This window comes from Dendropsophus ebraccatus, chromosome 11 (assembly GCF_027789765.1).
Source record: "Dendropsophus ebraccatus isolate aDenEbr1 chromosome 11, aDenEbr1.pat, whole genome shotgun sequence".
Taxonomy (NCBI): domain Eukaryota; kingdom Metazoa; phylum Chordata; class Amphibia; order Anura; family Hylidae; genus Dendropsophus; species Dendropsophus ebraccatus.
This window is the reverse complement of record NC_091464.1, coordinates 81,208,292-81,235,712: the sequence shown is the minus strand read 5'-3', so window position 1 is coordinate 81,235,712 and position 27,421 is coordinate 81,208,292. Positions and strand designations below refer to the sequence as shown.

Genomic DNA, 27,421 nt, shown 5'->3' with positions numbered 1-27,421 from the left:
ATTGCTGTTTTTTTTTAATCATCTGAATAAAAAGTAATCAAAAAGCTGTATGTACCCCAAAGAGATACTAATAAGAACTACAGCACAACCTACAAAACAATCCCCCACTCAACTCCACACCAAGTAGAGTTAAGCTTACAGCAATTCTGTACCTACAATCTGCCCCTCCCTCCCAATCAAACGCTTGTACCGAGCTTTACATCCAAGATCTGTCCTGGGATCCGTTCGGCAGGTGATGCAGTTATTGTCCTGAAAAACAACTTTTAAACTTGCAGCCCTGTGTCAAATTGGTGTGGCCTAGAGTGTCTGTGCCCTAGGCTGGCACCGCCTCTCTGACCCTCCTCCCCGCTCTGCCTCATCATTAAGAATGCCCCTGGGCAGGATTTCTCCTGTTCATTACTTGTCTGAACACTGCACAGGTGCTGAATCGTTAAAGCTCGTGTGCAGAGTTCAGACAGGTGATGAATAGGCAAGATTGTACCCAGGTATGTTCCTAATGATGAGAGGGACAGAGAGGCAGTGCAGGCCTAGGGCACAGACATTCTAGACAGCTCCAATTTCACACAGGGCTGCAAGTTTAGAAGTTGTTTTTTCAGCATCTGCATCACCTGGCGTACGGACCCCAGAACAGATCTTGGATCAAAATCTGCTATCCGAAGGTACAAGTGGTTTGGGTGGGGCATATTGTGGGAATAGAGTTACTTTAAAGCTGTATTATACGGGCCGATGTGGAGGGGCAAGCGACCTGTCAGGTCAGCACTCGCTTCATCCTTGTACCCTGCTCGCTGCTGGCTTTATTACACCCGCCAACAGCGAGCGGTAAGAGCAGGGGGGGGAGGGGACTGCAGGAATTTGCAGGGGGGGGGCTACCTGGATGATCTTTACATCGTCCGGAGAGCCCATAGGAGATAGTGGTGGTCTGCTGCCACTACTCTTATTACCCCGAGAATTGATCGGCATATTGTCGCTATCTTTCTATTTTTTTTTCCAACATGTTGCAAGACAAGGATCAGTCGACATTGTGCATGTCGGCTTAGCGTTGCCTTTTAACAGGAGCTATTACACCGAGCGCTTATCAGCCGTAACGGCCAATAATTGGCTAAATACGGCAGAGAATCGCTTGGCGTAATAGGCCGTTTAGGCTAGGCTCATACAACACTCCAGGTGTATACCGTCCAATATGGCTGTAAAGTTCTATAGCCGGTGCTCTGCACATGGATCCATAGTGTGAATCTACGCCTACCAGTTCCAGCAAATAAGACTCCATCATTTCTCCATTATGGGTTCAGTCCACAGAACAGATGATTCTAATATGTGCAAGTCGTGTAAGAAAGGATCCAGCTATAAGCAAATAAAGAGGCTCATTAGTAATCAGCCTCGGAGCCATGTAGAGATTTCCGGCAAAAGGCAACGGCAACATAATGAAGGTTTTTATTTAGTCTCATTATTTTATGAGTCATTACATAGTGTAAGATATTCCGAGTTTGTTCCAAATGAAGTGGGATCATTAGAATTGTGCTGTGCATGTTAGTAGCTTTTCCCTTTCTGCAAATGAGGTCGAAACGTCTGATTTTCTATTCTGCGAGACATTGATGCGCCTTCCATTTGCAGTCTAATCATCTGCGCTTTGTTTACTCTAGTTGGATACACAATGAATGACCTTATATTTGAATGGCTGAGTAATAGCCCCGTGCAAGTCGCTGATGGTTTAACGTTGCCGCAGTTCATACTGAAAGAGGAAAATGAACTTGGATACTGCACAAAGCACTATAATACAGGTAACCCGCTTCTTTGTTTCCCTTTCCAAATATTTTACCTACATGGCTTTGGCTTTTCTATCTGTGAGTGCCCCTTCATACAAAGGTATATGCAGAGTGGAACCATAATACAGTGACTGCTGTGATTCAATGCTATATCTCAGTATTTCCCTGATTTCATAGCACATAGGTCACATGCAGCTTTCATATGTAGAAATGAGTGCAATTTTTCATTGGATACTGTATTTTGAATCTATGAGCTATTGGAAGGATAGGTATTTAAAGGGAAACTGACATCACTTTCATGTTAGTTAACCATAAGTCATTGGGGTGGTCCCTGGTAGCTTCTGCCTGCTCTACCAGGACGGATTGATAGATTTTTTTTCCAATACCCAAGCCACAAAATATAATTTCAATTAGGGATTTTACCTACAAGGTAATGTAGTTTTTTTGGTAAGATTTAAGAAAACCGAAAAATTAGTGAAGGATATTTTGTGGACCATTTGCAAAGCCACTTAAAGGGGAAGTTCACCTCCCAAAATTTCCTTTAAAATTAACTGGTGTCAAAAAGGTAGATATATATATTTGTAATTCAATTCTGTTAAAAAAATCTGTAGTTAACAGCTGCTGTATGTCCTACAGGAAGTGGTGAATTCTCTCGAGTCTGACACAGTGCTCTCTGCTGCCACCTCTGTCCATGTCAGGTACTGCCCAGAGCAGCAGCAAATCCCCATAGAAAACATCTCCTGCTCTCCAGACTGGAAAGATTACACCACTTCCTGAAGGACATGCAGCAGCTGATAAGTACGGGAATACTTTAAATTTTTTTAATACAAGTAAATTACAAATCTCTGGCACTTTCTGGCACCACTTGATTTGAAAAACAATTTAAATAAAATAAAAATGGTGAACAACCCCTTTAATTTTTCTTTTTAACTGGCAATGCCATAAAGGTGTAACATGCTGCCAACAGGACTTCCAGCAACAGTCCTCACCATCTAGCCCTTCTCTAAATTTAGCTTACACTACAATATTAGTTGTCTGCTTTACTGCTAAATCTCCCTCTAGAGGGTTAAAGGGGTTGTTCACCCCAAAAAAACTTATTTCAAATAAACTGGTGCAAGAAAGTGCCAGAGATTTGTAATTTACTTCTATTAAAAATTCTCCAGTCTTCCAGCACTTATCAGCTGCTGTATGTCCTGCAGGAAGTGGTGTATTCTTTCCAGCCTGGTGAGCCGGATAGGTTTTCTATGGGGATTTGCTGCTGTTCCGGACAGTTCCTGACATGGACAGAGGTGGCAGCAAAGAGCACTGTGTCAGACTGGAGAGAATATACCACTTGCTGCAGGACATACAGCAGTTGATAAGTACTGAAAGACTTGAGATTTTTAAATAAAAGTAAATTACAAATCTCGGGCACTTTCTGGCACCGGTTGATTTGAAAGAAAACATTTTTAGTGAACTAGAACTAGAATTCATAGGTCCCTATGGTAAAATGATGCAGGACCCCACCAGCTAATGATAGGTAACTGGAAAACAATGTTCCTGTAAGTAAGTAGACCCCTGAGCCTCTGCGTCTCACAGTAGCTGCCATGGCTGCTATGACTATAGTTAAGCCCATGGAGGATTGAAAGCAATGAAATACTGCTTTATGATTTTCTGGCAGCTTGTTAGTTTTCTGTGGCTAGGCCTCACTTCTATTCTAGGCGTCAGGCTATAAAGTACCTATGTAGTATAGAGGAATAGGAAAAATAACATGACTCACGGCATATCAGACATACACTCAGCCAGGCATGTTATTCAACAAGAACATGTGTGAAGTGTCGGCTTTATACCACGCTGGTCTCCACTGTCCATGGTGCTGAAATTCAAGGAAACAATCGCGTCTAATATGATTTTCATATTTACCATACAGAACATTCTCAGATGTAATGACATCAAATGGACAGGACCCTGGATAGAAGATCCTTAAAGTGTCACCGTCGTTTAAATTTATATATATATTTTCTTTCTTTTTTTTTTTTTTTCCAGAAATCAGTAGTACAGTCGATTTTAAGAAACTTTGTAATTGGGTTTATTAGCCGAAAAATGCATTTTTATCATAAAAAGCAGTTTGAAGCTCTCCCCCTTGTCTTCATGGTTCTCTATGGAGAGGGGAGGAGTGGAGTGAGATGAGGCACCAAAAAAGGACAACAAAGAGTTAATATACAGCTACATCACCGGGCTATCTCCTCTGAAGTCAGCACTGACCTCTCTGACCTTTGAATACGGCTTTCAGACAGGTCTTGCTGTGTAATTCTTTGTTCTCTGTTCCTCCCCCCTGCCCCCTCCATAGGTTACACAGGGCTCGACTGATGTGAAAGAGTCAGGATTTCCTGATAATGAGCAGTGAGTTAGAGAGAGGAGGGAGGGGGGGGGGAACCTGGGGAAAGGCTTTGTGAATGCAGATAATGGCATGTTTGTCTAATAAACCCAATTACAAAGTTTTTTTTAAAATCGCCTGGACTATTGATTTTTGAAAAAAAAAATAAAATACGACAGTGACACTTTAAGATTTAACCCCTTCATTATGAAGCAAAAAAGACAAAGCTTGGGTCATATTTCAGGCTTAGAAAATGGCAATTTTTCATGCAAAACTTGGGCTGTTTTTTTTGCATTGAGCAGTTTTACGTATTTCTGAAAAGTTTTCTTTCCAAGCTGTGAAGGGCTGCACTTTATGTCTGTAAAAGTTTACTGAATCGGAGAGGAAAGCTATTTTTCCATTGAGGTTAGGCAACTCAATATGACGTGCAGAGCCAGGCTGGAACCAGAGAAGTCTATATACTGCATGCTATCCTGCACTGCCTACATGCTCCATCATCACAGCAGACTGGAGCTAACACAGAAGCCGGGGCTGGAGGAGCGCAGAAGTGGACATACCTGTGCACTGGGGGCTCTGGGCCGGCCACATTAGCATATGTATAAAATAGTGAAAATATCGGGACCGGGCTGTGGATTAAAATAAGGAGCAGGCAGGCTTAATATGAGCTTTCTTGTGGTACATACATTTTAAGCTTTGTTACCACTTCGGGAACATTGAGGGGAAAGGCGACCATCTTGTAATATAGACAGCTGCTAATAATGTCTGTGATCATTATTAGTGTTGTCTATATTATGGGACAGCCGCCTTTCCCCACTATGATCCCAAAGTGGAAACAAAGTCTTAAAGGGGTATTCCGCTCAAACATAACTTTTGATATGTTGCTGCCCATGATGAAACTAACAATTCCCTCCATACTTGTTATTATCTATTCAGTCTTCTTCCCCCAGTTCTCAGTTGCTGCTTTCTGCTGAAGACACAAAAATCTGTGTGTGAGCTTTTCTCTCTGTCTCCCCCTCCCTTCTGAGACAGCTGATGTAAACAAGTCCCTGACTTTCTTTATCTGCAACATTGTAGCTTCCTTGTAATGCTGGGAGGGTTAATCACAGTGAGTTCATTAGCAACTTAACCTCATAATTACCCTCCCAGCATTACAAGGAAGCTACCAAGTTGCAGATACAGCCTGACAGAAACTTCTTTACATAAGAAAGGAGGGGGGAGGAGGGGGAGATAAAAAGAAAAGCTCACACACAGATTTTTCTGTCTTCAGCAGAAAACAGCAGCAGAGTGGAATACCCCTTTAAAGCACACCTATCACCTATGATATTTTAGACCGTCGCAGAATAATTAAAAAAAAAATGCATCCATCCACATGTTAGAGTTCAGTCTGTGTGTGTGAACTCGGCTGGAAGATTTCTTTCTGACCTGTTCACACTTCTTGCTCTGCTGCCAGGGAGCCGACACCCAGTCTCATGCCTTTCTCCTGACTCCTCTCTGGTGCTCGTGGGGTTAAGCCTTCAGGTGTTGCATTCTCCTGAGGCTTGCTCCTGTCTGAGTACAGGGGAGGGCTCCCTGGCTGCCATTGGTGTCTCATGCTGCTGTCAGACTCCTTGCTACTATCTGGGGCGGGAGCTCTGGTAGCATTTAAGCTGGTGAATTACACCTTGTCGTTGCCAGTGTATGTTTGGTCTCCAGCTACACCAGCGGATCTTATTGTATGACTTGCTATTTGACACTTGGACTTCGCTTCATCCTCTGTACTGCGTTACTTCTTGTGTTTGACCTAGGACCGGACTCTGTTTACCCCTTGTTTGCTGATTTGGATTTTGACGTGACCTCCTGTTGCTGACTCGGACTGCCTGACCTGTTTGTATATACCTCTCTGTGTGTACTGTCTACCTCCCCGTATCCCTAGTTAGGCTAGGGACTGTCACCCAGTTGCTGCCCTAGGGGTTAGCCCAGGGGGGCAAGCAGGTAGGGACAGGGGTTGCGGGTCTAGGCAAGAGACTTTAATCTTCCCGGATCCCAGGACTCCCTGACACCACCCTGCATCAGAAGAAGATGGAATACCTGCACCTCCACCCACAACGTCACTGTTGGCCCTGCCCCCTCACCAGCCATTGGAACAGGCTGGCCTTAAGGTCTAGGCCCCACCCCCTCTAGGTCAGTCCACCAATGGCCGCCAAGGGGGCAGGGCCAACGGTGGCATTGTGGGCGGGGCTAAGTGGCACTACTGCCACGAAACCCCGCCCACTTAACACAATCTGCAGTTCATAAAAGATGACTTTTTACTTGAACAAGCACCATGACGTATGATATAAAATAAGGTGTGAAAACTGCTAAATTTACCCTTTACACCTGTGTAGAGATGTCACAAAAGGGGGTGACAGTGTCACTTTAAAGAGGATGGGACCTACCTACCCCTTAGCATCAGTCTTGAGAGAGATCCCTCAAGTAGGAGGAAGCAGAACAAGAATGAAGCTGTGCTGATATGTGAAGGCGAGTATAGGCAGCAGTATCCTGAACTGCATGTCAGGCTTGGCAATGGAATAGAGATTGCAGCCTACATTTTAAAGGGATTTTCCAGCAAAAATCTTTTCCTTTCAAAACAACTGTTGTCAGAAAGTACTTCTATTAAAAAAATCTCAAGTCTTCCCATACTTATCAGCTGCTGTACATCCTGCAGGAAGTGTTATTTTATTTTCAGTCTGACACAGTGCTCTCTGCTGCCATCTGTGGCTGAGACAGGCACTGTCCAGAGCAGGAGAGGTTTTCTATGGGGATTCATAGAAAACTGAGACAGAGTCCCTGTCTCGGCCAGAGAGGCCAGCAGAGAGCACTGTGTCAGACTGAAAATAAAACAACATTTCCTGCAGGACAGACAGGAGCTAATAAGTATGGGAACACTTGAGATTTTTTAATAGAAGTAAATTACAAATCTATATAACTTTCTGATATCAGTTGATTTGAAAGAAAAAAGATTTTCGCTGGACAACCCCTTTAACTCAAAGTAACAGCTAACATATGTAAAAGTCATTTTTCCATGTGCAAGGTGTCCATCGCCTCTATGCATACAGTATTTCATCTGCTGGGAGCTAAATGTCGACAACACATTGGAACATTGCATCATACGTTAAAGTGCTTTTCCTTCCGTTGTGTTCAGTGAAGGTCATAATAACATTCTCTGGTGGATTGTAAAATCAGATTGGAGGCTCTCCGCGCATACATATGCTGTGTGATCTATCTGGATTACACTTGTGCCCGGACTGCGTTGCTTTTTCAAATGCTTCCATAATAAATCAAAGAGACCACTATCATTCCTAGAAGAAGAAAAATATAGATTCCCCCGAGACTCCTTGAAGCTTTCTTCTGACTGATGGGAGTTCATTGGATTTTATTTGTAGAGCGGAGCCGATGAATGCGCAGGCAGGCTCCTGACTGTTTCCGAATGAATACGTTTTAACCGTGGCCATAATTTCCCGGATAAGCATGAATGTATTCTGGTTGCTTGAGTTGTGTCATTGTGTTCAATCTCATAATGAAACGTGGCAGATTCAGCCATATGTGTCATACTTGCATCTGTCACTGCGAGGAGGAAATATCCTGTGGATTTCAAGTACAAGAGGGTCACGGGCAGTGGAGGAACCACAGTCACAATGTAAAGAAGCTGTACATCTCCAACAATGAAAGGTTCACCAAGGGGACAAAGAAGTCTTGTCTCCTAATTATGTCATCTTGGAAAAATGTAAGACGTCTATACCTAATGCTGGTGATTTTTTTTAGAGGGCAAAAACATGTCACAATAAGGCTATGTGCACACAAAGTAAAAGAGGGGAAAAGGCGTCCGCTTCTTGACTTCAGTGTATTGACTGCAATGATTTTCAATGCGTTGAAGTCTATGGAATAACGGACATCATTTGCACACAGTGTATTAAATGATGGACGTCATTTGAAGCGGACGTCAAATAGTGTTCACATCAATTATTTACGGATGTCTTTTGAAAACAAAGGACATTGTTTGGTCCCAACGCTCACCGCGGGCACGGGGAGAGGGAACTTCGTACTTGTAATCCATTTCCCCTCTGCCCCTGCCGGCTGCCAGATTTTATAAATCGCCAGACTTTCTCAGTGAACAGTGAAATAACAGACTTCATTTTGGACTGAAAATAAGGGACGTAATTTCAAACAGACAAGAAAGAATGACATGAAAATAGACTAAGGTAATACCGCGTTTCCCTGAAAATAAGACACCCCCCCTAAAATAAGAAACCCCACCTACTCTACCCTCCGATCTAAAGTAAGGCATCCCCCCGAAAGTAAAGCACCCCCTACTGTAGACTAGGGCACCCCCCCAAAGTATGCCCGCCTGTTGCCACCCCCCGCCGCTACCCAGGACTCACTTAGTTCCCTTGTGGACCTCCGAAACCGGCACTGCAGACTGCCTGGTCCATGGCCCCCATGTCCTCGGCACGTCCTGACTAGAGATGAGCGAACCTGCCGAGGTTCGGGTTCGTATGAACCTGAACCCTCGGCTTCTGACTGCCGCTGTCTGCCCGCTCTGTGGAGAGGGTGGATACAGCCTGAGGACTGCCTAGAAAACTGGGATACGGCATATGGCTATGGCTGTATCCCAGTTTTCCAGGCGGTCCTCCGGCTGTATCCACCCTCACCACGGAGCGGGCAGACAGCGGGAATCAGACGCCGAGAGTTCAGTTTCATACGAACCCAAACCTCGGCAGGTTCGCTCATCTACAGTCCTGACGTACGCCTGACCCTCCACCACTGCACGCCGGACCTGCTGCAGACCCGCCGCACGCCGAACTCTACACATGCCGCACCCGCCGCTCTTAGTGAGTAGTCCGGGAAGGCTCCCTTATCTCTCTCCCCCTGTATCTCCCCCCACCCCCAAGCCGAGGGGAGAGAAATAAGACAACCTCTGAAAATACGACATAGTGTCGGTTTAGGGGGTTGGGGATATAAGGTACCGTCTTATATTCAGGGAAACACAGTAGGATATTTATAAAGCTAAAACTATAAGTGGTTGTAGGTAATAAAATCTTATTTCCTAATCTTGCACAACCCGTTTACCAATCTGCTAGATCTTTTTATTCCTTTTACTTATCCCATTATTTATAAACCCTGTAATGTTTTCGACGGACTACGGTGCTATATAGGACACGTACTCACTCATCAGTCCCTGACGTTTAGGGGCTTGTAATCTCACAGCCTTATCTCTCATACATATACACCAGGGCCAATTTAATAGGAAGTCAATTAACCTATCAGTACATCTCCTCAGTGTGGAAGGAAACTGGAGCACCCCGGAGAAATCAACACAAGGATAGGAAACACATAGAAACTCCATGTAAATTACCTGCGATTGAGCTCCTACCCAGCACCTAATTCTGAGAGTGAATAATCCATAGAGTCACCATCAATAACACAGGAATCCGTATAATAACTGGTTTAGAAATGGCTTAAAACCTAGTCAATTTACATAGATGCGATCAAGATTATTAATGGGGTTGCTCACCAAAGTTTTTTTTTTTCTTTTAGATCAACTGGTGCCAGAAAGTGCCATAGATTTGTAATTTACTTCTTTAAAAAAAAATCTCGAGTCTTCCAGTACTTATCAGCTGCTGTGTGTCCTACAGGAAGTGGTGTATTCTTTCCAGTCTCTCTGTTACCACCTCTGTCCATGTCAGGAACTGTCCAGAGCAGCAGCAAATCCTCATAGAAAACCTCTCCTGCTCTCCAAACTGGAAAGAATCCACCACTTCCTGCAGGACATGCAGCAGCTGATTAGTGCTGAAAGATTTGAGCTGTTTGTTTAATAGAAGTAAATTAAAAATATCTGGCACCAGTTGATTTGAAGTGACCTACCCCTTTATATCCCTATTGCAAATTAGGTTTACGAAAGGTAAGGTAAGGAAATCAATGTGAAACCAATAAAAATAGTTCTGAATGAAAAAAAAAAATCAGATGCATTTAAACTTTTTTTTTTGTGATTTTGTGAGGTTGAATCAGTGCATGGACGCGGAGTCCTGTACTTACTGAGCAGCTCACCATACACTGTATGCCTCACCTCTAAGTCCACATACACACAGGACTGGATACAGAATGCCTAGCCCAGCAAATCAGCAGTGGTCAAAGGTAGGCAGCAATGCTGTATGCACTGCTGCTTATTCACATCCACTAGGCTGGGCACTCAGCATCCTTTCCTCCACTGAATGTTCACTGAGTAGTGAGGCATACAGTGTGTGGCTATGTTCACACAACGTTTTATCAGCTCTGTTTAAAATTTAAGTCTAAAATAATGGACGTCATTAAGCAGCCTGGCCTCCCCTTGGATGCGGCTTAATTGAAAAGTCCATTGAATTTAAGAGAAAGAACGGTGGAAAAAAAAAATGTGTGTGAACAACTAACAAAAATCGTCCGCCGTTTGCAAAAGACGTCCGAAAATAATGAACATGAACATTATTTTGACGTCCGTGGTAATAATGTCCGTTATTCAATACATTGTTTGCATTGGAAGTCCGTCTTTACATTGACTTCAATGCATTGCCATTGTAGTCAGTTAAATCGCGGACGTTATTTAAAATTGCAAAAGTGGACGCCTTTTCTCTATTTTTGATGGTGTGTGAACATAGCCTATGTCTGCCCACTAAGTAAAGCCCCTTTTACACGGGCTGATTATCAGCAAATAATGTTACCAGAAATGATCCTTTGGTCAATAGTCGACCTGTGTAAAAGTGTTAGCGATAACACCCGCTCGTCGGCTGATTCCATTTTGTGTGGCATCAAAATGTACAGGGGATGTGTGGGTGGTAGCAATATATTCAAATGGCTACAGGATCAATACAGTGATCAATTATGCAGCCTGGACGTGTGATGCACTGCAAACAATGGCTGATCCTGCTGATCGGCACTCACTTGCATCCTTGCACGCTCCATATCGGACTGTGCAAAAGGACCCTGAGAACAGATGCAGAGGTTTCTGTCAAAGATAGGGAACTGGTTGTTAAAAAAAATATATATACAGTATATATATATATATATATATATATATATATATATATATATATATATAATGTAGCAAGCCTTTTACTTTCTCTGTTGTAATTTTGCATGGCTGACTTTAGAGGGGGCATAACGTGTGGTCACTGACCCACATAGAAAAAGCTGGAGTGCAGTGAGGATCATGCACACAGTGATGTCACAGCATTAATTATCCTTTACAAAGTGATGTCAGAGATTAAGCATAATGCACACAGTGACAATAAGATCATAATAGTAATATCACAGTCATGAAACAATGCACACATCAATGACACAACAAACAACTACGAGGTTCAATAGCCAATGGTCACTTTTGCGTTTTCGTTTTTCCTCCTCGCCTTCTAAGACCCATAACTCTTTTGTTTTTCCACCTACAGGGCCATGTTAGGGCTTGTTTTTTTCTGGAACAGATGTACTTTGTAATGGCATCTATCAATCTGCCATAAAATGAATGACGGAACCCCCAAAATATCATTTATGGGGTGAATTTGGGTAAAAAAAAGCAATTCCACAAATTTTGGTGGGTTTTCATGTTTACGTAATGCACTTTACGGTAAAAGTGGCATTTTCCTTTGTTCTATAGGTCAATCTGAACACAGTGATATGCAGGTTTATTAGGTTTTCTAATGTTTTACTATTTTTATTAGCAGTAAAACCTTTTTTTTTTTTGCAAATAGGCATATTTAAAATGGGCCTATTGTGACTCTTATAGCGCTTTTATTTCTTCACCTAAGGGGTCTTATGGGGTGTCATTTTTTTGCGCCATGATCTCTAGTTTTTATTAGAAACATTTTTTTCTAGATAAGACGTATTGATCAATTTTTGATAAATTTTTTTAGACATAAAAAGTAATTTAAAAAAGCAATCCCTGTGTTTTTTTACTGCTTTTTGTTTACGCCGTTAACCGTGCGGGAACAATATTGTTTTTTTTTAATAGATCAGACGATTGCGCACGCTACGATATATTATATGTTGATTAACTTTATTATTTTTATGTGTTTTATGTATACAATGGGAAAGGGGAGGGGTAATTTTAACCTTTATTGGGTGAGGGGCTATGGGGCATTTTTTTTTTACTTTTATTGATTGATTTATTTTTTTTTACACTTTTTAAGTCCCCTTAGGGTACTTTTACATACATACATTTGATTGCTCACACTGATCTCTGCTATGCCATAGCAAGGATCAGTGTTATCTGTGATCTTCTGATAGAGCCTGCCTGTGGCCTGTGGCAGGCTCTATCAGAAGATCTGACTGCACAGAGGTAAGGATTAGACCTCCGGCAGTCAGGCCATGTGATCGGGACCCATGCAGACACGCTGCGGGGATCCCGATCGGTAAGTTACCGGAGATGCTCGGCGCGATCGCGGTGTTAAAGGGGTTATTGGCGGGCAGCTGCAAGATTGCGGTCGCCCGCCATTGAGGGTGAGAGCCTGGCTGCAGATAGCAGCCGGTCCTCACCGGCTATGGGCTCCATTTACAGGGCGTACATTTACGACCTCCTGCCTTAAAGCCCAGGCAGCGGGGGGCGGAAATGTTCGCACATGGTCCTTCAGGGGTTAATAGGAATCATTAGCCTTACTTTAACTCTTCAATTTTTTTTCTTCTTAGATGTTGGGTCCTATAGCAGCTGCTATGTCTTCTCCCCCAGTATTTATGCTCCTAACTTAGGGAATGTTCACACTGAGGAAACGGTGAGGAATTGAAAAAGAAAGTTTTGTGCTTGAAATTCCTTCTTCTTCAGCTCTGGCAGAATTAGCGCAGAATTCAAGTGGAAGTAAAAAGTCAAAGCCCCAATGACTTCTATGGGATTTCTCTAGTGGAAAGCGGATCTGCGGCGGAACATTCCACGTGTAAATTCCGCCTTGTAAACAATGGAGCAGAAATCCCATTGAACACAATAGGACATATTTTACAGGCAGAATTTCAGATTGCTCAGAGTGAACAGACCCTTAGGGTAGGGGGCATACGGCAGGAATGTGGTATTAGTGCACATAGAGGAGATTTTCTGCTTCCTGTTATGATGGATGAGCTTGTGACTGACATCATTATCTGTAAACTTTCTTTTTTTTCTTTTTAGGAAAGTTTACATGCATTGAAGTTAAGTTTCACCTGGAGCGTCAGATGGGATATTACTTGATACAAATGTACATCCCCAGCTTACTTATTGTCATCTTGTCCTGGGTGTCATTCTGGATTAATATGGATGCTGCCCCGGCCAGGGTGGCTTTGGGAATTACGACTGTCCTTACAATGACCACTCAGAGCTCGGGGTCAAGAGCTTCCCTTCCAAAGGTAAGAGAACATGGGCTTTCTCCTGAAAACAAATCAACCCCCACCCCACCCGACCACCTACCAAGATGGTAGCACTGCTGGGTAGATATCAATGAAAGAATTCAACTCAATGTTTTGTTGCATTTGTTTGTGTTTTAACCCTTAGGGGACACAGCCAGTTTTCATTTTTGCATTTTCAATTTTCCCTCCTCGTGTATATAAGGCCATAGCGCCTGCATTTTTCCACCTAGAGACCCAAATGAGCCCTTATTTTTTGCGCAACTAATTGTACTTTGCTATGGCAGATGTAATTTTTGCCTAAAATGTGCCGGGAAACCAGAAAAAAATTATATGTGTGGTGAAATTGAAAAAAAAAATGTTTTTTTTTTTATTTGGGGGGGGGGGGGGTTGTTTTTACTCCGTTCGCCCTGGGGTAAAACTGACTCGTTATATATGTTCCTTAAGTTGTTACGATTACAACGATATGTAACATGTATAACTTTTATTTGATTTGTTGGCTTGTAAAAAATTAAAACCTTTTAAAGAAAATATATGTTCCTTAAAATCTCTCCATTCCCAGGCTTATAGCGCTTTTATCCTTTGGTCTATGGGTCTGTGTCAGGTGTCATTTTTTGCGCCATGATGTGTTCTTTCTATCGGTACCTTGATTGCGCATATATGACTTTTTGATCGCTTTTTATTACAATTATTCTGGATTTGATGCGACCAAAAATGCGCAATTTTGCACTTTGGGATTTTTTTGCGCTGACGCCGTTTACCGTGTGAGATCAGGAATGTGATTAATTAATAGTTCGGGCGATTACGCATGCGGCGATAGCAAACATGTTTGTTTATTAATTTATTTATTTATTTTTATTTATAAAATGGGGAAAGGGGGGTGATTCAGACTTTTATTAGGGGAGGGGATTTTGTGTTATTAAAAATACATTTTTCTTTTACTTTACACACATACTAGAAGCCCCCCTGGGGTTAGGGTTATTCCCCCCTGGGGTTAGGGTTATTCCCCCCTGGGGGACTTCTAGTATATGCACTCTGATCTCTCATAGAGATCCATGCAGTATAGTTATACTGCATGAATCCATGAGATCGGTGTTCTATTGCTTTTGGCTGCTGCAGCCAAAAGCAATAGAATGCCGAGCCGGGATCAGCGCGATTACGGCGCAGACCCCGGCCCGGGATGGATGCGGGGATCGCCCCCCCGCAATCGTGCCGCAGGGGGGCGATCCCCCCACTAGACCACCAGGGATGGATATGAGCAAGTATTTAGAAGCAGCTGTCAACTTTGACAGCTGCTTCTAAGTACTTAATTAGCGGGCACGGCGATCGGACCGTGCCCGCTAATAGCCGCGATCCCGGGCTACATGCGGCACCCGGGATCGCGGCAGTTCAGAGGGGGGGTCACCGCGCGACCCCCCTCTGAACTCCCATAGCGGCACGAGGACGTTCAGTAACGTCCTGGTGCAGCTATGGGTTAAGTTAATTATAAAAAGTCATTTATTGTGAATAGTGTCAAGGAGGCGGGACCTATTTTTTCCCGGCCCTTCCCTAGCAAGACTATCCTTCACTGTACAGCAGGGAAAGGGAACCTTCAGCCCTCCAGCTGTTGCAAAACTACAATTCCCATCATGCCTGGACAGCCAAAGCTTCCCTTTGGCTGTCCAAGCATGATGGGAATTGAAGTTTTGCAACAGCTGAAGGGCTGAAGGTTCCCCATCCCTGCTGTACTGTATGAACAGGGCACTTGCTGTGCAAAGGGAAGGACATAAAGAACAGGGAGAAGTGGCACTGCTAGGGCTTTGTAGGCTCCGCCTTTTTGGCACTATTCATGACCCAAAGAAAGGTCTTTTTTTTAATAAAGGGGTTATCATGGCCTACAAAAACATGGCCACTTTCTTCCAGAAAGAGCCCCACCCTTGTCTCCAGCTTGGGTGGGGTTTTGCTGCTCAGTTCTATTGAAGTGAATAGAGCTTAATTGCAAACCGCACTTGAACTGGAGACAAGAGTCGTGTTGTCGCTGAAAGAAAGCAGCCATGTTTTAGTAGCACTGGATAACCTCTTTAAAGGGGTTATCCAGCGCTACAAAAACATGGCCACTTTTCCCCCTACTGTTGTCTCCAGTTCAGGTGCAGTTTGCAATTAAGTTCCATTTACTTCAATGGAACTGAGTTTCAAAACCCCACCCAATCTGGAGACAACAGTAGGGGGAAAGTGGCCATGTTTTTGTAGCATTGGATAACCCCTTTAAATTAAGACAGGCAAGAAAGGCATGTTCTCAATGCTTTTATTGATACCTATACAATGGTGCCATAGGCTTGGTAGGTGGTTGGGGGGTGAAAGATTTGTTTTAAAGGGGTACTCCAGCAAAAATAAAATAAAAAGGAAGTGGTGCATTCTCTCCAGTCTGACACAGTGCTCTCTGCTGCCACCTCTGTCCATGTCAAGAACTGTCCAGAGCAGTAGAAAATCCCCAACATAAAACCTCCCCTGCTCTGGACAGTTCCTGACATGGACAGAGAGCGCTGTGTTAGACTGGAGAGAATATACCAATTCCTGCAGGACATACAGCAGCTGATAAGTACTGGAAGACTTAAGATTTATAAATAGAAGTATAGTACAAATCTATATAACTTTCTGAAACCAGTTGACTTGAAAGAAAAATATTTTTGCCGGAGTACCCCTTTAAATAAAACTTTTCATTCATATCAACCACTGCAAATGACTATTATAGTTAGATGGAATTGTCTGTATCTCCTGACATGGTAACTTATATTCTGCCATGCATGCTGTATGAATAGATGATGTACAAATTACCTCCAGCTATAGTATAATACTTAATGTATTCCGTGTTGAGTTTATAATAGAATCGAGAAAATTGTCTAAACATTTTTAGAGCAGCCTATTAGCAGGATAAGTGGTTTAGTCAATTATAAGCGGTTTGGTCAATTAGAGGTTTCGATATTATCTCTCTGGCTGCTAATATAATGACTATTTGCATGAATTATGCTGCGGATTCTTTCAGGTATGTTCATGGAGTATAATGACAAGTATTACTGTACTAACATGTCTCGCCTCCTTGCCATTCACCCCCCCTTAAAGTGACACCGTAGTTTAAATTTATTTTTTTATTTTTTTCAGAAATCAATAGTACAGGTGATTTTAAAAAAACTTTGCAATTGGGTTTATTAGCTAAAAATGCATTTTATCATGAAAAAGCAGTTTGAAGCTCTCCACCCCTGTCTTAATTGTTCTCTATGGAGAGGGGAGGGGTGGAGGGAGATGAGGCACCAAAACAGGACAACAAACAGTTAATTTACAGCTACATCACCGGGCTATCTCCTCTGACAGTCAGCACTGACCTCTCTGACCTCTGAATATTGGCTTTCACAAAGCTCCCACTGTGTAATCCTTTGTTCTTTGCTCTCTACTGGCGACTAATCTTCCTCCTCACCACTCCCTTCTCCATAACACAGACAGGGCTCAACTGATGTAAAAGAGTCGAGATTTCCTGATAGTGAACAGTGATTGAGAGAGAGGGGGGGGAGGAGGTCTTTTTGAATGCAGATAATGGCATATTTGCCTGATAAATCCAATTACAAAGTTTCTTAAAATCGCCTGTACTATTGATTTCTGCAAAAAAAAAAAAAAAATACTACAGTGACACTTTAAGAATTGGCAATGCAGCTGTTTTATTTGGGTAATACAGTCCAAATTGCTCAGTACCTCATTTATTCATTTTGATTTCTGCAAAAAAAAAAAAAATTAAACAGTGACATTTTAAGGGTTAAAATTTATTATAAATTCCTATACATTCTACAGGGATATCTAGTAACATAGTGAAATGCCCTTTAATTGAAGATTGGTCTTCTAGGATTATTAACAACCATGCATTCTATGTCACCTGGCAAAATAAGATATAATGGGATTGGTGGTCATTTCAACAAAATCAATTCAATTAGTTTTGGGCTATGTTCACACAACGTACTTTTTGTGCAAAGAACATCTGTTGTTTTCAACTAAAACCATAGACGTGCTTTTCATAATGCAATAATTTGCATTGAAGTCAATGCAAACAGCGGCCATTGTTGCACACAATGTATTGAACAACGTCCGTCGAAATAATGATCATGTTAATTATTTCCGGCCGTCGTCCGTAGTTTTCACTGACATTTTCATTTAAAATAGCCATTGTTTTGAGTGCCAAATAACGGCTGTTGTTTAAGGTAACCCATTACATTGAAAATACAGTACAATCTGCAGGCAGGTTACAATAGAGCAGGTGGAGCTGAGCAGATAGAGTTTTATGGAAAGGGTTCCAGAATAACATCATTTATTTATGTAAAAAACTGCTCAGGTTGACTGAATAGTCAAGTGGGAGGTCCTTCTCTGTGATTGACTACTCTCTATATGCACACTCATACACAGCTGTCAATTAGTGATTGGGACCGCCCACCTGACTATTAAGCCCAGAATGAGCATAGGTTTCCATGAATAAATGATAAGTTTTCCTGGTACTTTTCACACATAACTATATATTAATATATTCAGCTCCTCCTGTTCTGTCCTCTGCGTTTTTAATGTGGCAGGTTTCTTGTAGTGTAGTAGCTGGGACCATGGAAAGTCCATACCTTCACGATAAATCTCACCCTGAGGCCTTAGTCACTGGCCACACTGGACAGGTCATTAGACTGATAACATGGCCACTTAGCAGTCAGACAACAATTCTTTTATTGGTTACGACTACAACAGTTGCAAATAAGAGCGTTCTCGTTCCTGACATATTAAGGACACGTTTGTGCTGAGGTTGGCAAAGTGGCTATGTTCTTGTCAAGTATATATCAACATTTTCCAACAACTACGTCTTGTAATACACAGAACTTGCATTGCCAGGGGGAGACGCTCCTTGTTAGTGGGTTTTTTCCGTCTTCTAAAGTGGGATCTTGAGTAAAATCCTTCTCTATGACATGTATACACTGTACACTTAGAATGGATGTTTCCAGATTCAAAGGGAATGTGTCACCTACAGTATATATTTTTTTTTACTGATTAGTGTTCTTTTATTCCAATCTAGTTTTTATTTGACTGTATTTTTATTTATTCAACGTTTTGTACATTGTTATGGGGGGGGGGGCATATTGCCTGAGTCATTCTTGACAGCATCACAGCAAGCCTCATGGACATAGATGACAATAGACAGGCTCTGTCCCCTTAAAGCAAATCTGTACCAACATTCTGCCCCCCCCCCTTGTACCTTCGGATAGCTGCTTTTAATCCAAGATCTGTCCTGCGGTCCGTTCGGCAGGTGATGCAGTTATTGTCCTAAAAAACAACTTTTAAACTTGCAGCCCCGTGCCCAAAGGGAGTATCTGTGCCCTGACTTTGCCCTGACTCCGTCCCTCCTCCCCACCCTCTTCAGTATTAGGAATGCCACTGGAACATTTTCAACATTCTGAACATTGCACAGGTGCCTAACGATCCAGCCCATGTACCATGCTGACACAGGTTGGGAAGCATTCCTAATGATGAAGAGGGCGGGGAGGAGGGACGGAGAGGGTGGTGCAAAGTTAGGACACAGATACTCCCGTTGGGCACAGGGCTGCAAGTTTAAAAGTAGTTTTTTAGGACAATAACTGCATCACCTGCCGAACGGACCCCAGGACAGATCTTGGATTAAAAGCAGCTATCCGAACATACAAGTGGTTTGGGAGAGTCAGATTGTGGGTACAGAGTCACTTTAAGATGAATGTGAAACATTACTGAGCGCGCTCTGTGACCTGTGAAGAGGTCATTCCACAGAGAGCTGCTATTGTCTCCTCTAGCTACTGGTGTCACATGACCCTGCAATGCTGTACATGCATGTCTTTTAATGTGTTTAAAAAATCTTGAGCCACCGGACACGCATTGCTGCGTGTAAGTTTCGGATGTGCAGCCGACAGCTGATGCTGGGGTAAAGAAAATAATAAAGATTATACTTACCTCTCCAGTCTCCCCCTGTCTTGCTGCCTTGTTTTTGTGATTCCCGGCTCACTGCAGCCACCTCCAACACTTCCGGGGTCTCTTAAGTGACAAGGCGCTCAGCCAATCACTGGCTGTGGTGCTGTCCCGTCTCGGCCACTTCAAAGACGAGACCAGAAGCGTGAGCTGCAGCTGCGGTGACCGAGGAATGCCACAGACAAGGTTGGAGGACCCCGAGGGAACATGGGCAGGTGAGTACATCTTTATTATTTTACACCTTGAGGCTGTGTACACAAAGTACATTTTATAAAAAGGACGTCCATTGTTTTCTGTTCAAGCAACGGCCATTCTTGTCCTAAAGAAATTGGTTGCATTGAAGTCAAAGCAAACAGCGGCCGTTGTTCACACAGTGTATTGTTCGCTACGGTGGTGGAAATAATTGGCATGCCAAATATTTTCGGCCGTTCGGCATTGATTTCAATGCTATTTTCACTGATGTACATTGATGTGCAGTATATTAAAACAACTGTCCTTCTTTTCATAGTGAAACAGGTTGCATTGAAGTCAATGCAAACAACGGCCGTCGTTCACACAATGTAGTAGTAGTAGTGTGTAGTTGTTTGAAACGGCCATTGAAATAACGAACATGTCAATGATTTCCGGCCATTGAACATTTATTTCAGTGCAATTTTCATTGCAAACAATGACTTTTGTTCGGCACCTAATACAACAGCCATTGTTTTAGGTGCCAAACAACGGCCGTTGTTTAAGTGTTGTATGAACATAGCCTTAAAACTAGGACATAGCTAACGATAATCGAGCCATATGATAGACTTAGTAAGCGAGCGCTGATCAAGCAGGTCGGTGCTCCCTTACCTAGGATATTCGGCCCTCTAATACGACCCTATCTTTCTTTCTAAAGAGTTTCCTCTTTGACGGTGAGTAAGTTTCGCCCTCGCATTTGCAATCTCTTCTCTCCTTTTTGCCCTTTGTACTATAGTTCTTAGGACTTTCTCTCGGTGCTTTGGCTTCCTGACTACAAATGCTCGGCTCTAGGGCTGAAAGTGATTTGCATCGCAAAGAAGAAAAACCTGGTGTCTTTTACCCTTTATTCTCTATCTATATATAAATGTTATCAGATAATAATAGAACATTCCAGACGGATAATGACCCGGGTACCTGAGAATTAAATGGATGTATCGAAATCTCATCTGACGTGCAGTGCAGAATAACTTCAGGATATGACTCGCACAGGTGAAAAAATAAAAACAGGGCGCGCGTATAGCTATAGAGGATACCTGCCGCTTCTTTTTATAGATAGTCCGTTCCTCCACCAAAGTCAGTTGTCATGGCAACTGGTCTTATCAGATTGCTAATGGGCCAATAAGACGATATCTCTGAACAGATCTCATCACTTGTATACCCAATCCATCAAGCTAGTCAGACAGCAAGTTTTTTTAATATATTATTCCAAGATATTCTGTTGTTTGTGTTCTTGAAGCGTTTCACTTCGAAAGAGAATAAGATATGTCAGAGATAGGCCTGAAACGCGGTGTTACGAGAGGACACCAAGAGGTTTTTAAAAGGGATTTTCACAATAAGTCTATGGAGCGCATACTTATTATTAGAGATGAGTGAACCAAACCTGTCGCACCCGGGTTCATTTTGAACTTTGCCAAAAACTTTTGGCAGAGTTCGTTTGAACCTTTGAAAAAATAGTGGTTTAAAATTTTTTTTAACTGTTTTAGGACAGTGGCATGAGCATTGGATTATTCCTAGTCTCTTTAATGAGAGTAATAACTGTTTAAATTTTCAACCTATTCAGTATAGTGTAGCAGGTTTGTCCAAAGCACGGGAAGAACCAAGTCTGAATTTTGCTGCTGGAACATTCGGAGTCCACACAGGACAGCCATTTTTGGGGAGCCTGACGCCCCAATGAGAGACCAAGCTGGGACCACTATGCAAGGTTGCAATAGAAGAAGCTCCAACTGGAGAGCCATAAAGGCTGCAGCCAATCTAGGGTGTACTGGTCCTTTAGATCTGATTTAGCCAGCGCACTCACTTGGGAAAGGAGCAGGAACGTGGATCCATGAGTCGCCATGATGGATATGGTGAAAGTTAAATGCCCTGCCTAAGGATTAACATTTTTGCACTATGAAATGTTCACTTTTTTTTTACTGTAATAGCTCCTCCTGCCTCTCTATGCCATACTCGGTAATACTACCACTAATATAGCTGCAATCCTTCACCTATTATAATGAGGTTCGTTTAGGTCAGATTCGGATCAAACCCAAACTTCATTGTAAAGTTTGGCTAACCGTTCGAACCAAACTTTTCAAAAGTTTGCTCATCTCTACATGTTATGCATTGTTATTATATTTCTTCAAAATACATTAGCATTAAATTTTGACCGTCACTTGAAAAAACTTTTGACATGTCACACAGGCATGTCAAAAGTTTTAATTGGTTAAGGGTCTTGATGCTGAGACCTTCAACAATCGGTTTGCTTGTAGCAAACTGGGCAGCGAGCTAGGGAGTGAAGTGCATGTCCACACTGTGCAATCAGTGTGCGTCTTAGCGCAATCAAAACGCTAACGCTGCATGTCTGTGTGAGAAGTTTTTTTTGTTTTTTTTTTAAGTGACAGGAACAGGAACGCTTTAAGTTGTGTTGTTCTGCCAAGTACAATGTATGATACCTCAATAAGACCAATAGAAAAAATTCTAGATTTTAAACTGAACGGTTGGGTTTTGCCTCCCTTTACATTATCCCCTAATACTAACCTAAGCTGCACTACATAAGCAAAAAGAAAGAAAATCCCAGAGTGGTTTTTTAAAGTGTGCCCATCATTTGAAAAAAATTCTGACGTGTCATAGCCACATTTTAGAGGTTTGTATCAGTGGGGGTCCAGATGCTTAGAACCCTGCCGATCGCTAGAACAAAGGAGCAGATGCACTCAGCAGTGTGCGCTCTGCCCCTTCATCTCCACTCTCATGGCTAATGGAGCAATGGTAGGAATTATAATGGAGCCTATGGAACTTCCAGCAATCACGTCTAACGGACGTTCCATAGGGCTCCATTATTATTCTGTGCCTTGCTACTTTAACCCTTTGAGGACCAGGCCCAAAGTGACCCAGTGGCCCGTGCAAATTTTGATCTTTGTGCTTTCGTTTTTCCCTCCTCCCCTTTTAAGAGCTCCAGCACTTTCAGTTTTCTATCTACAAGGGCTTATTTGTTACAGGAGTAGTTGTACTGTGTAATGGTGTCTTTCATTCTACATGTATGATGGAATCCCAAATATATTATTTATGAAGCTATAAATAGGTGAAATCGTAAAAAAGAATGCAATATGGTAACGTTTGGGGGGTTCCTGTGTCTACGTAATGCACTATATGGTAACAGCGACATGATACCATTATTCTATAGGTCAGTCCGAACACACCCATATGCAGGTTACACAGATTCTGTAATGTTATATATTTTTTTTTTATGAAATCCTTTTTTTCGCAATTAAATATTAATAAAATGGCCCTATTGTGATGCTTATAACAGTTTTATTTTTTTACCTATTTTTTCCACCATGATCTCTAGTTTTTAATAATACCATATTTTTGAAGATCGGACGTTTTGATCCCTTTTTATAATTTTTTTTATATATATATTAATGTAACATAAAATCGGTAATCCGCGCACTTTTTTCCCTCTTTTCGTCTACGCCGTTCACCATTTGCAATGACGCTTGTTATATTTTAATATATCTGACAATTACGCACGCTACGGTATATTATATGTTTATTTATTTATTTTTATATGTTTTATTTATATAATGGGAAAGGGAGTTAAGGAGTTAATGTCACGCTGCAGCGCAATCGCTGCAGCGTGTCATTAACGGTGAGGTGCTGGCTGCTGATCGCAGCCGGCCCCCACCTGCTATGAAGCGTGCTCCGCTTCGGAGCGCGCTTCATAGCACAGGACGTACCGATAGGTCCTAGGTCGTCTAGGGATTAAAGGGGTTGTCCAGTGAAAATCTTTTTCTTTCAAATCAACTGATATCAGAAAGTTACATAGATTTGTAATTTACTTCTATTAAAAAATCTCAGGTCTTCCCATACTTATTAGCTGCTGTATGTCCTGCAGGAAATGTTTGATTTTCAGTCTGACACAGTGCTCTCTGCTGCCGTCTCTGGCCGAGACAGAAACTGTCCAGAGCAGGAGAGGTTTTCTGTGGGGACTCTTTATAATAGAAGTAAATTACAAATCTATATAACTTTCTGATATCAGTTGATTTGAAAGAAAAAAGATTTTCACTGGACAACCCCTTTAACAGTGAGAGCGGAGATGAAGGGGCACAGCGTGCACTGCGGAGCACATCTGCCCCCTTGTTCTAGCAATCAGTGGGGGTCTCAGCACCCAGACCCCGGCCAATACAAACTTCTAACATGTTGCTTTGACATATCAGAAGTTTGTTTAAATAATAGGTACCCTTTAAGCCAGGGATGGGGGACCTTCAAGCCCTCCAGCTGTTGCAAAACTACAATACCCATCATGCCTGGACAGCCAAAGCTTCGCTGTGGGGGCCGAAAGGTTCCCCATCCCTGCTTTAAGCCATAGCTGATGCCAATTCATAGAGCAAAAAAAACATAACCCAATAGGTAATATAATCATTCCCTAAGTCAGATGGTGGCAGACATGCCATACGTCCTGCATATACACATCAATAATGACAGATGCAGATAAACCTAATAATATACCATGTATTGGGGTCAGTAGAATTGTTATCTTGTATCTGGGGAAAGTGATGTAATATAAATAATGAGAATGAATAAGCATATGGTGGCATTAGGAAACATGACAAAAAAACTCAGAATTTTTAATTAAAGCACCTGTCTGCTAATGACTCATCGCATAGAACTGAAAGGCAACACTGACTCCATCATATAAATAGTTCTTAGTTTACGATCATTATCACTTACAATATAACTGCAGATTGTATTACTGACGCCATGATGATGCTCGGAGTTTAGTCATATCTGAGAAGCAAACAGAAGGAACATTATCATTTGACCTGATTTGTTGGGCTGGTTACAAGATGACATCTGTGAGAACTTACTGTACTGTCCATTAAGTCATCCCCAATCTCAGAAACAATCACTTACAAAAAGATCAGTGACCTGCTACCTGTATGGCTCTACTATGGCTCCCACCTAGCCAGAATCCTGCTCCACACTGATGAGGGGAAATACCCCAAAACAGCTGTCTGTGGATGGATACCTGGCTTTGGTTTTCCCTTGTCAATTTCTTAGACTTTAAAATTGAGCTGGATGGAGACTGAAAGGTCGACTTGGAGGAGACGTCTGGCCATATTCAAAATCTGGCAGCCAGCAGGAGTAATTTGATCAGGAGTAGGGACAGAGCCGGACACCTCCCGCCGTCTGCCCGATGTAAAACTCCTGGCACCACAGCCCAGCCCGCTCCTGCCGCCCGCTCCTGGCACCGCAGCCTGGCCCACTCCTGCCGCCCGCTCCTGGAACCTCAGCCCAGCCCGCTCCTGGCACTGCAGCCCGGCCCTCTCCTGACGTGCTCCTCCAATCCAATCAACGTGGAGGAGGAGCGTGGGGCCGCTGCGGCCAGCTGTGGTGCACGTACAAAGTGTGCGCCACGGCCAGCCGCAGCGGCCCCACGCTCCTCCTCCGCATTCATTGGATTGGAGGAGCACGTCAGAAGCGGGCCGGGCTGTGGTAGCAGGAGCGGGCCGGGCGGGTGCCAGGAGCTGGCGGCAGGAGCGGGCCGGGCTGCGGTGGCAGGAGCGGGATGGGCGGGCAGAGGGAAGCGGGCCGCAGCGGTAATTTCTTTTTTTTTTTTATAATGTTTTTTTTTTTTTTATTATTATGAAGCCCGGGCAGCTCACGGACTGGTAATCCGTCCAGCCCAGAGGGCATTTGCCCGGCTTGCCAGATTAGCCAGATTACCAGTCCAGGCCTGAGTAGGGACTTACCTCTCCCCGTGCCCACGGTAAGCATCAGGACTTGCCACTGTAGCCCCGCCGGAAGGCATTTTTCCCTTTGTTTTGATGGCTTCACGACTCGCAGGAAAATGCATGTCCCAGCCGGTGGACTGGCCGCTCAGCCAATCAGTGACTTGAGTAGCATCCCAACCCAGTCACTGCCCAGATTTTAAAAATGGGCAAACTTTTCCTTTAATAAAGTGGTTTTGGTGGTTTCTTTGGAGAAGCTACCCCTTGGCTGGAAAGATATCTGGCTAGTTACGTGTTTTGAGACTCTTAAGTAAGGCTCCATGGACTCTTTTTTCATAATTGCATTTCCCAGGGGGAAATGCACCTAGGATTTCACTGTATTGAGTGCTTCAACTGGCAGCCAACAGTGTCTTCTTTGGCTGGTCTCCCTGAGATCAGTGACCTGTTTACCGTATGGTTTTACTAGGCATTGCTCCCACCTAGCCAGAATCCTGCTCCGCACTGATGAGGGCCAACTCACTGAAACGGCTGTCTGTGGAAGGAGACATGGCTTTGGTTTTCCCTTGTCAAGTCTTAAGTGGTCGTTTCAGGACAGAACTTGGATTCAAAGCAGCTATCCAAAGATACAAGTGTTTGGGGGGGGGAGGGGGTTGGGTACAGAGTTGCTTCAAATATGTTATTTATAAACCCTAAAAATAGACCCTAGACAAAAGTGACTGTCCCCAAAGAGACCATCAAAGCATGTGGTCTTTTTTGTATAAGAGACCAGTCACTCCATAGGATCTGATACAGTGGTAGGCCAATCCAACCCATGAACGGTAAATTGGGTCATTGAATTTTAATATGTGACGAATGGCTTAAAGCATGACTGTCATTTGGATTAACTTTTGACATGTCTGATGGAGCCGACTGCTGTTATCAGTCGAATCGGGTGGTCAGCTGTGGGGTGAAGTGTACATCTCCCCTGGCTATAGGTCACGATCACAGTGGGTCTTAGGACCAAGACCTAGCTCTTAATATTTGACATATCTGAATGACATGTCAAAAGTTAATACAAATGACAGTAAAGCTTTAAGCAACATAGTCTACATATTGTACACATTCTCCAAGTGCTACATATTACATGTGCTTTGTGTGCCTCCATTTGACATTTTTTTCCATCCAATGTTCCTTCATTTTAAGTGAAGCTGGAAAAACCAATGATCCTCCCGCATCTTTTATTGAATGCCCTCCCATCCATCGCCTCTAACAAAGAGACATGCGCATGGCACTTGTACTGAGATGTCTCTGTTCCTTAGGGAGCCATAGACACCAGATGTGTCACCTTATGGTACCTTGGCATGGCACCATATCATAGGCAAGTTTTCCAAGAATACCTTTGTAATACAAAGCATGCCATGTATGACATCTAAAGCATACAGAGCAGGGTTCCAACTTCCATAGACTTCTGAGAGTGCCATATTACAGTTGTAAGCAGTAAAACTATTGACTTTTTGAAGGGATTTTCACTAGAGATGAGCGAATATACAGTGATAACAAAGCAAATCAGTTAATTAGCTCGCCATTCACTTATTAGCCTACTGCCGCTCTGTGCCGCCTCCTCCCAGGTGCTTGGAAAAGCTGGATCCAGTCCTGGGAAATTGAGAGACATTTCCTAGGACTGGATCCAGCTTTTCCAGGCATGAAAGGAGGAGTGGCACTGAGTTATCCCTTAAAGTGCTGCACAGTGGGACTAGGCTCACTGAGTACCAAGGGATGGGGTAGCAGATAATGTCAGTATATGTTTTTTCCTTTTAAAGCTACTGAGCAGAATTATTAAGAAAAAATACTCCAAAACAAACACCTCTAATACCTAAAAAGCTTTGAACTTTGGGGCTTCACCAAAATATTAACATTTCTTGTCTTCTGGTATGACTCCTTTCTCTGAGCACTTAAAATGTGAACCATTGCGGCTTTTCTTATAACTTTCGAAGTGTAAATCAACAGTAGATGTGATATAAGGCAAATTGGCAATTTACAATAATTAT

General features: G+C 42.9%; 1 protein-coding gene across 2 annotated transcripts in view; it reads left to right on the top strand.

The window, feature by feature from the left end:
* Nucleotides 1-27,421, top strand: part of GLRA2 (glycine receptor alpha 2) — a 161,955-nt gene that overhangs the window by 61,743 nt on the left and 72,791 nt on the right. For both annotated transcript variants that reach the window (XM_069945452.1, XM_069945451.1), the window contains exons 6-7: nucleotides 1,641-1,778; nucleotides 13,256-13,470. In XM_069945452.1, coding sequence (XP_069801553.1) covers nucleotides 1,641-1,778; nucleotides 13,256-13,470 — 353 coding nt within the window. The remainder of the gene's footprint in view (nucleotides 1-1,640; nucleotides 1,779-13,255; nucleotides 13,471-27,421) is intronic.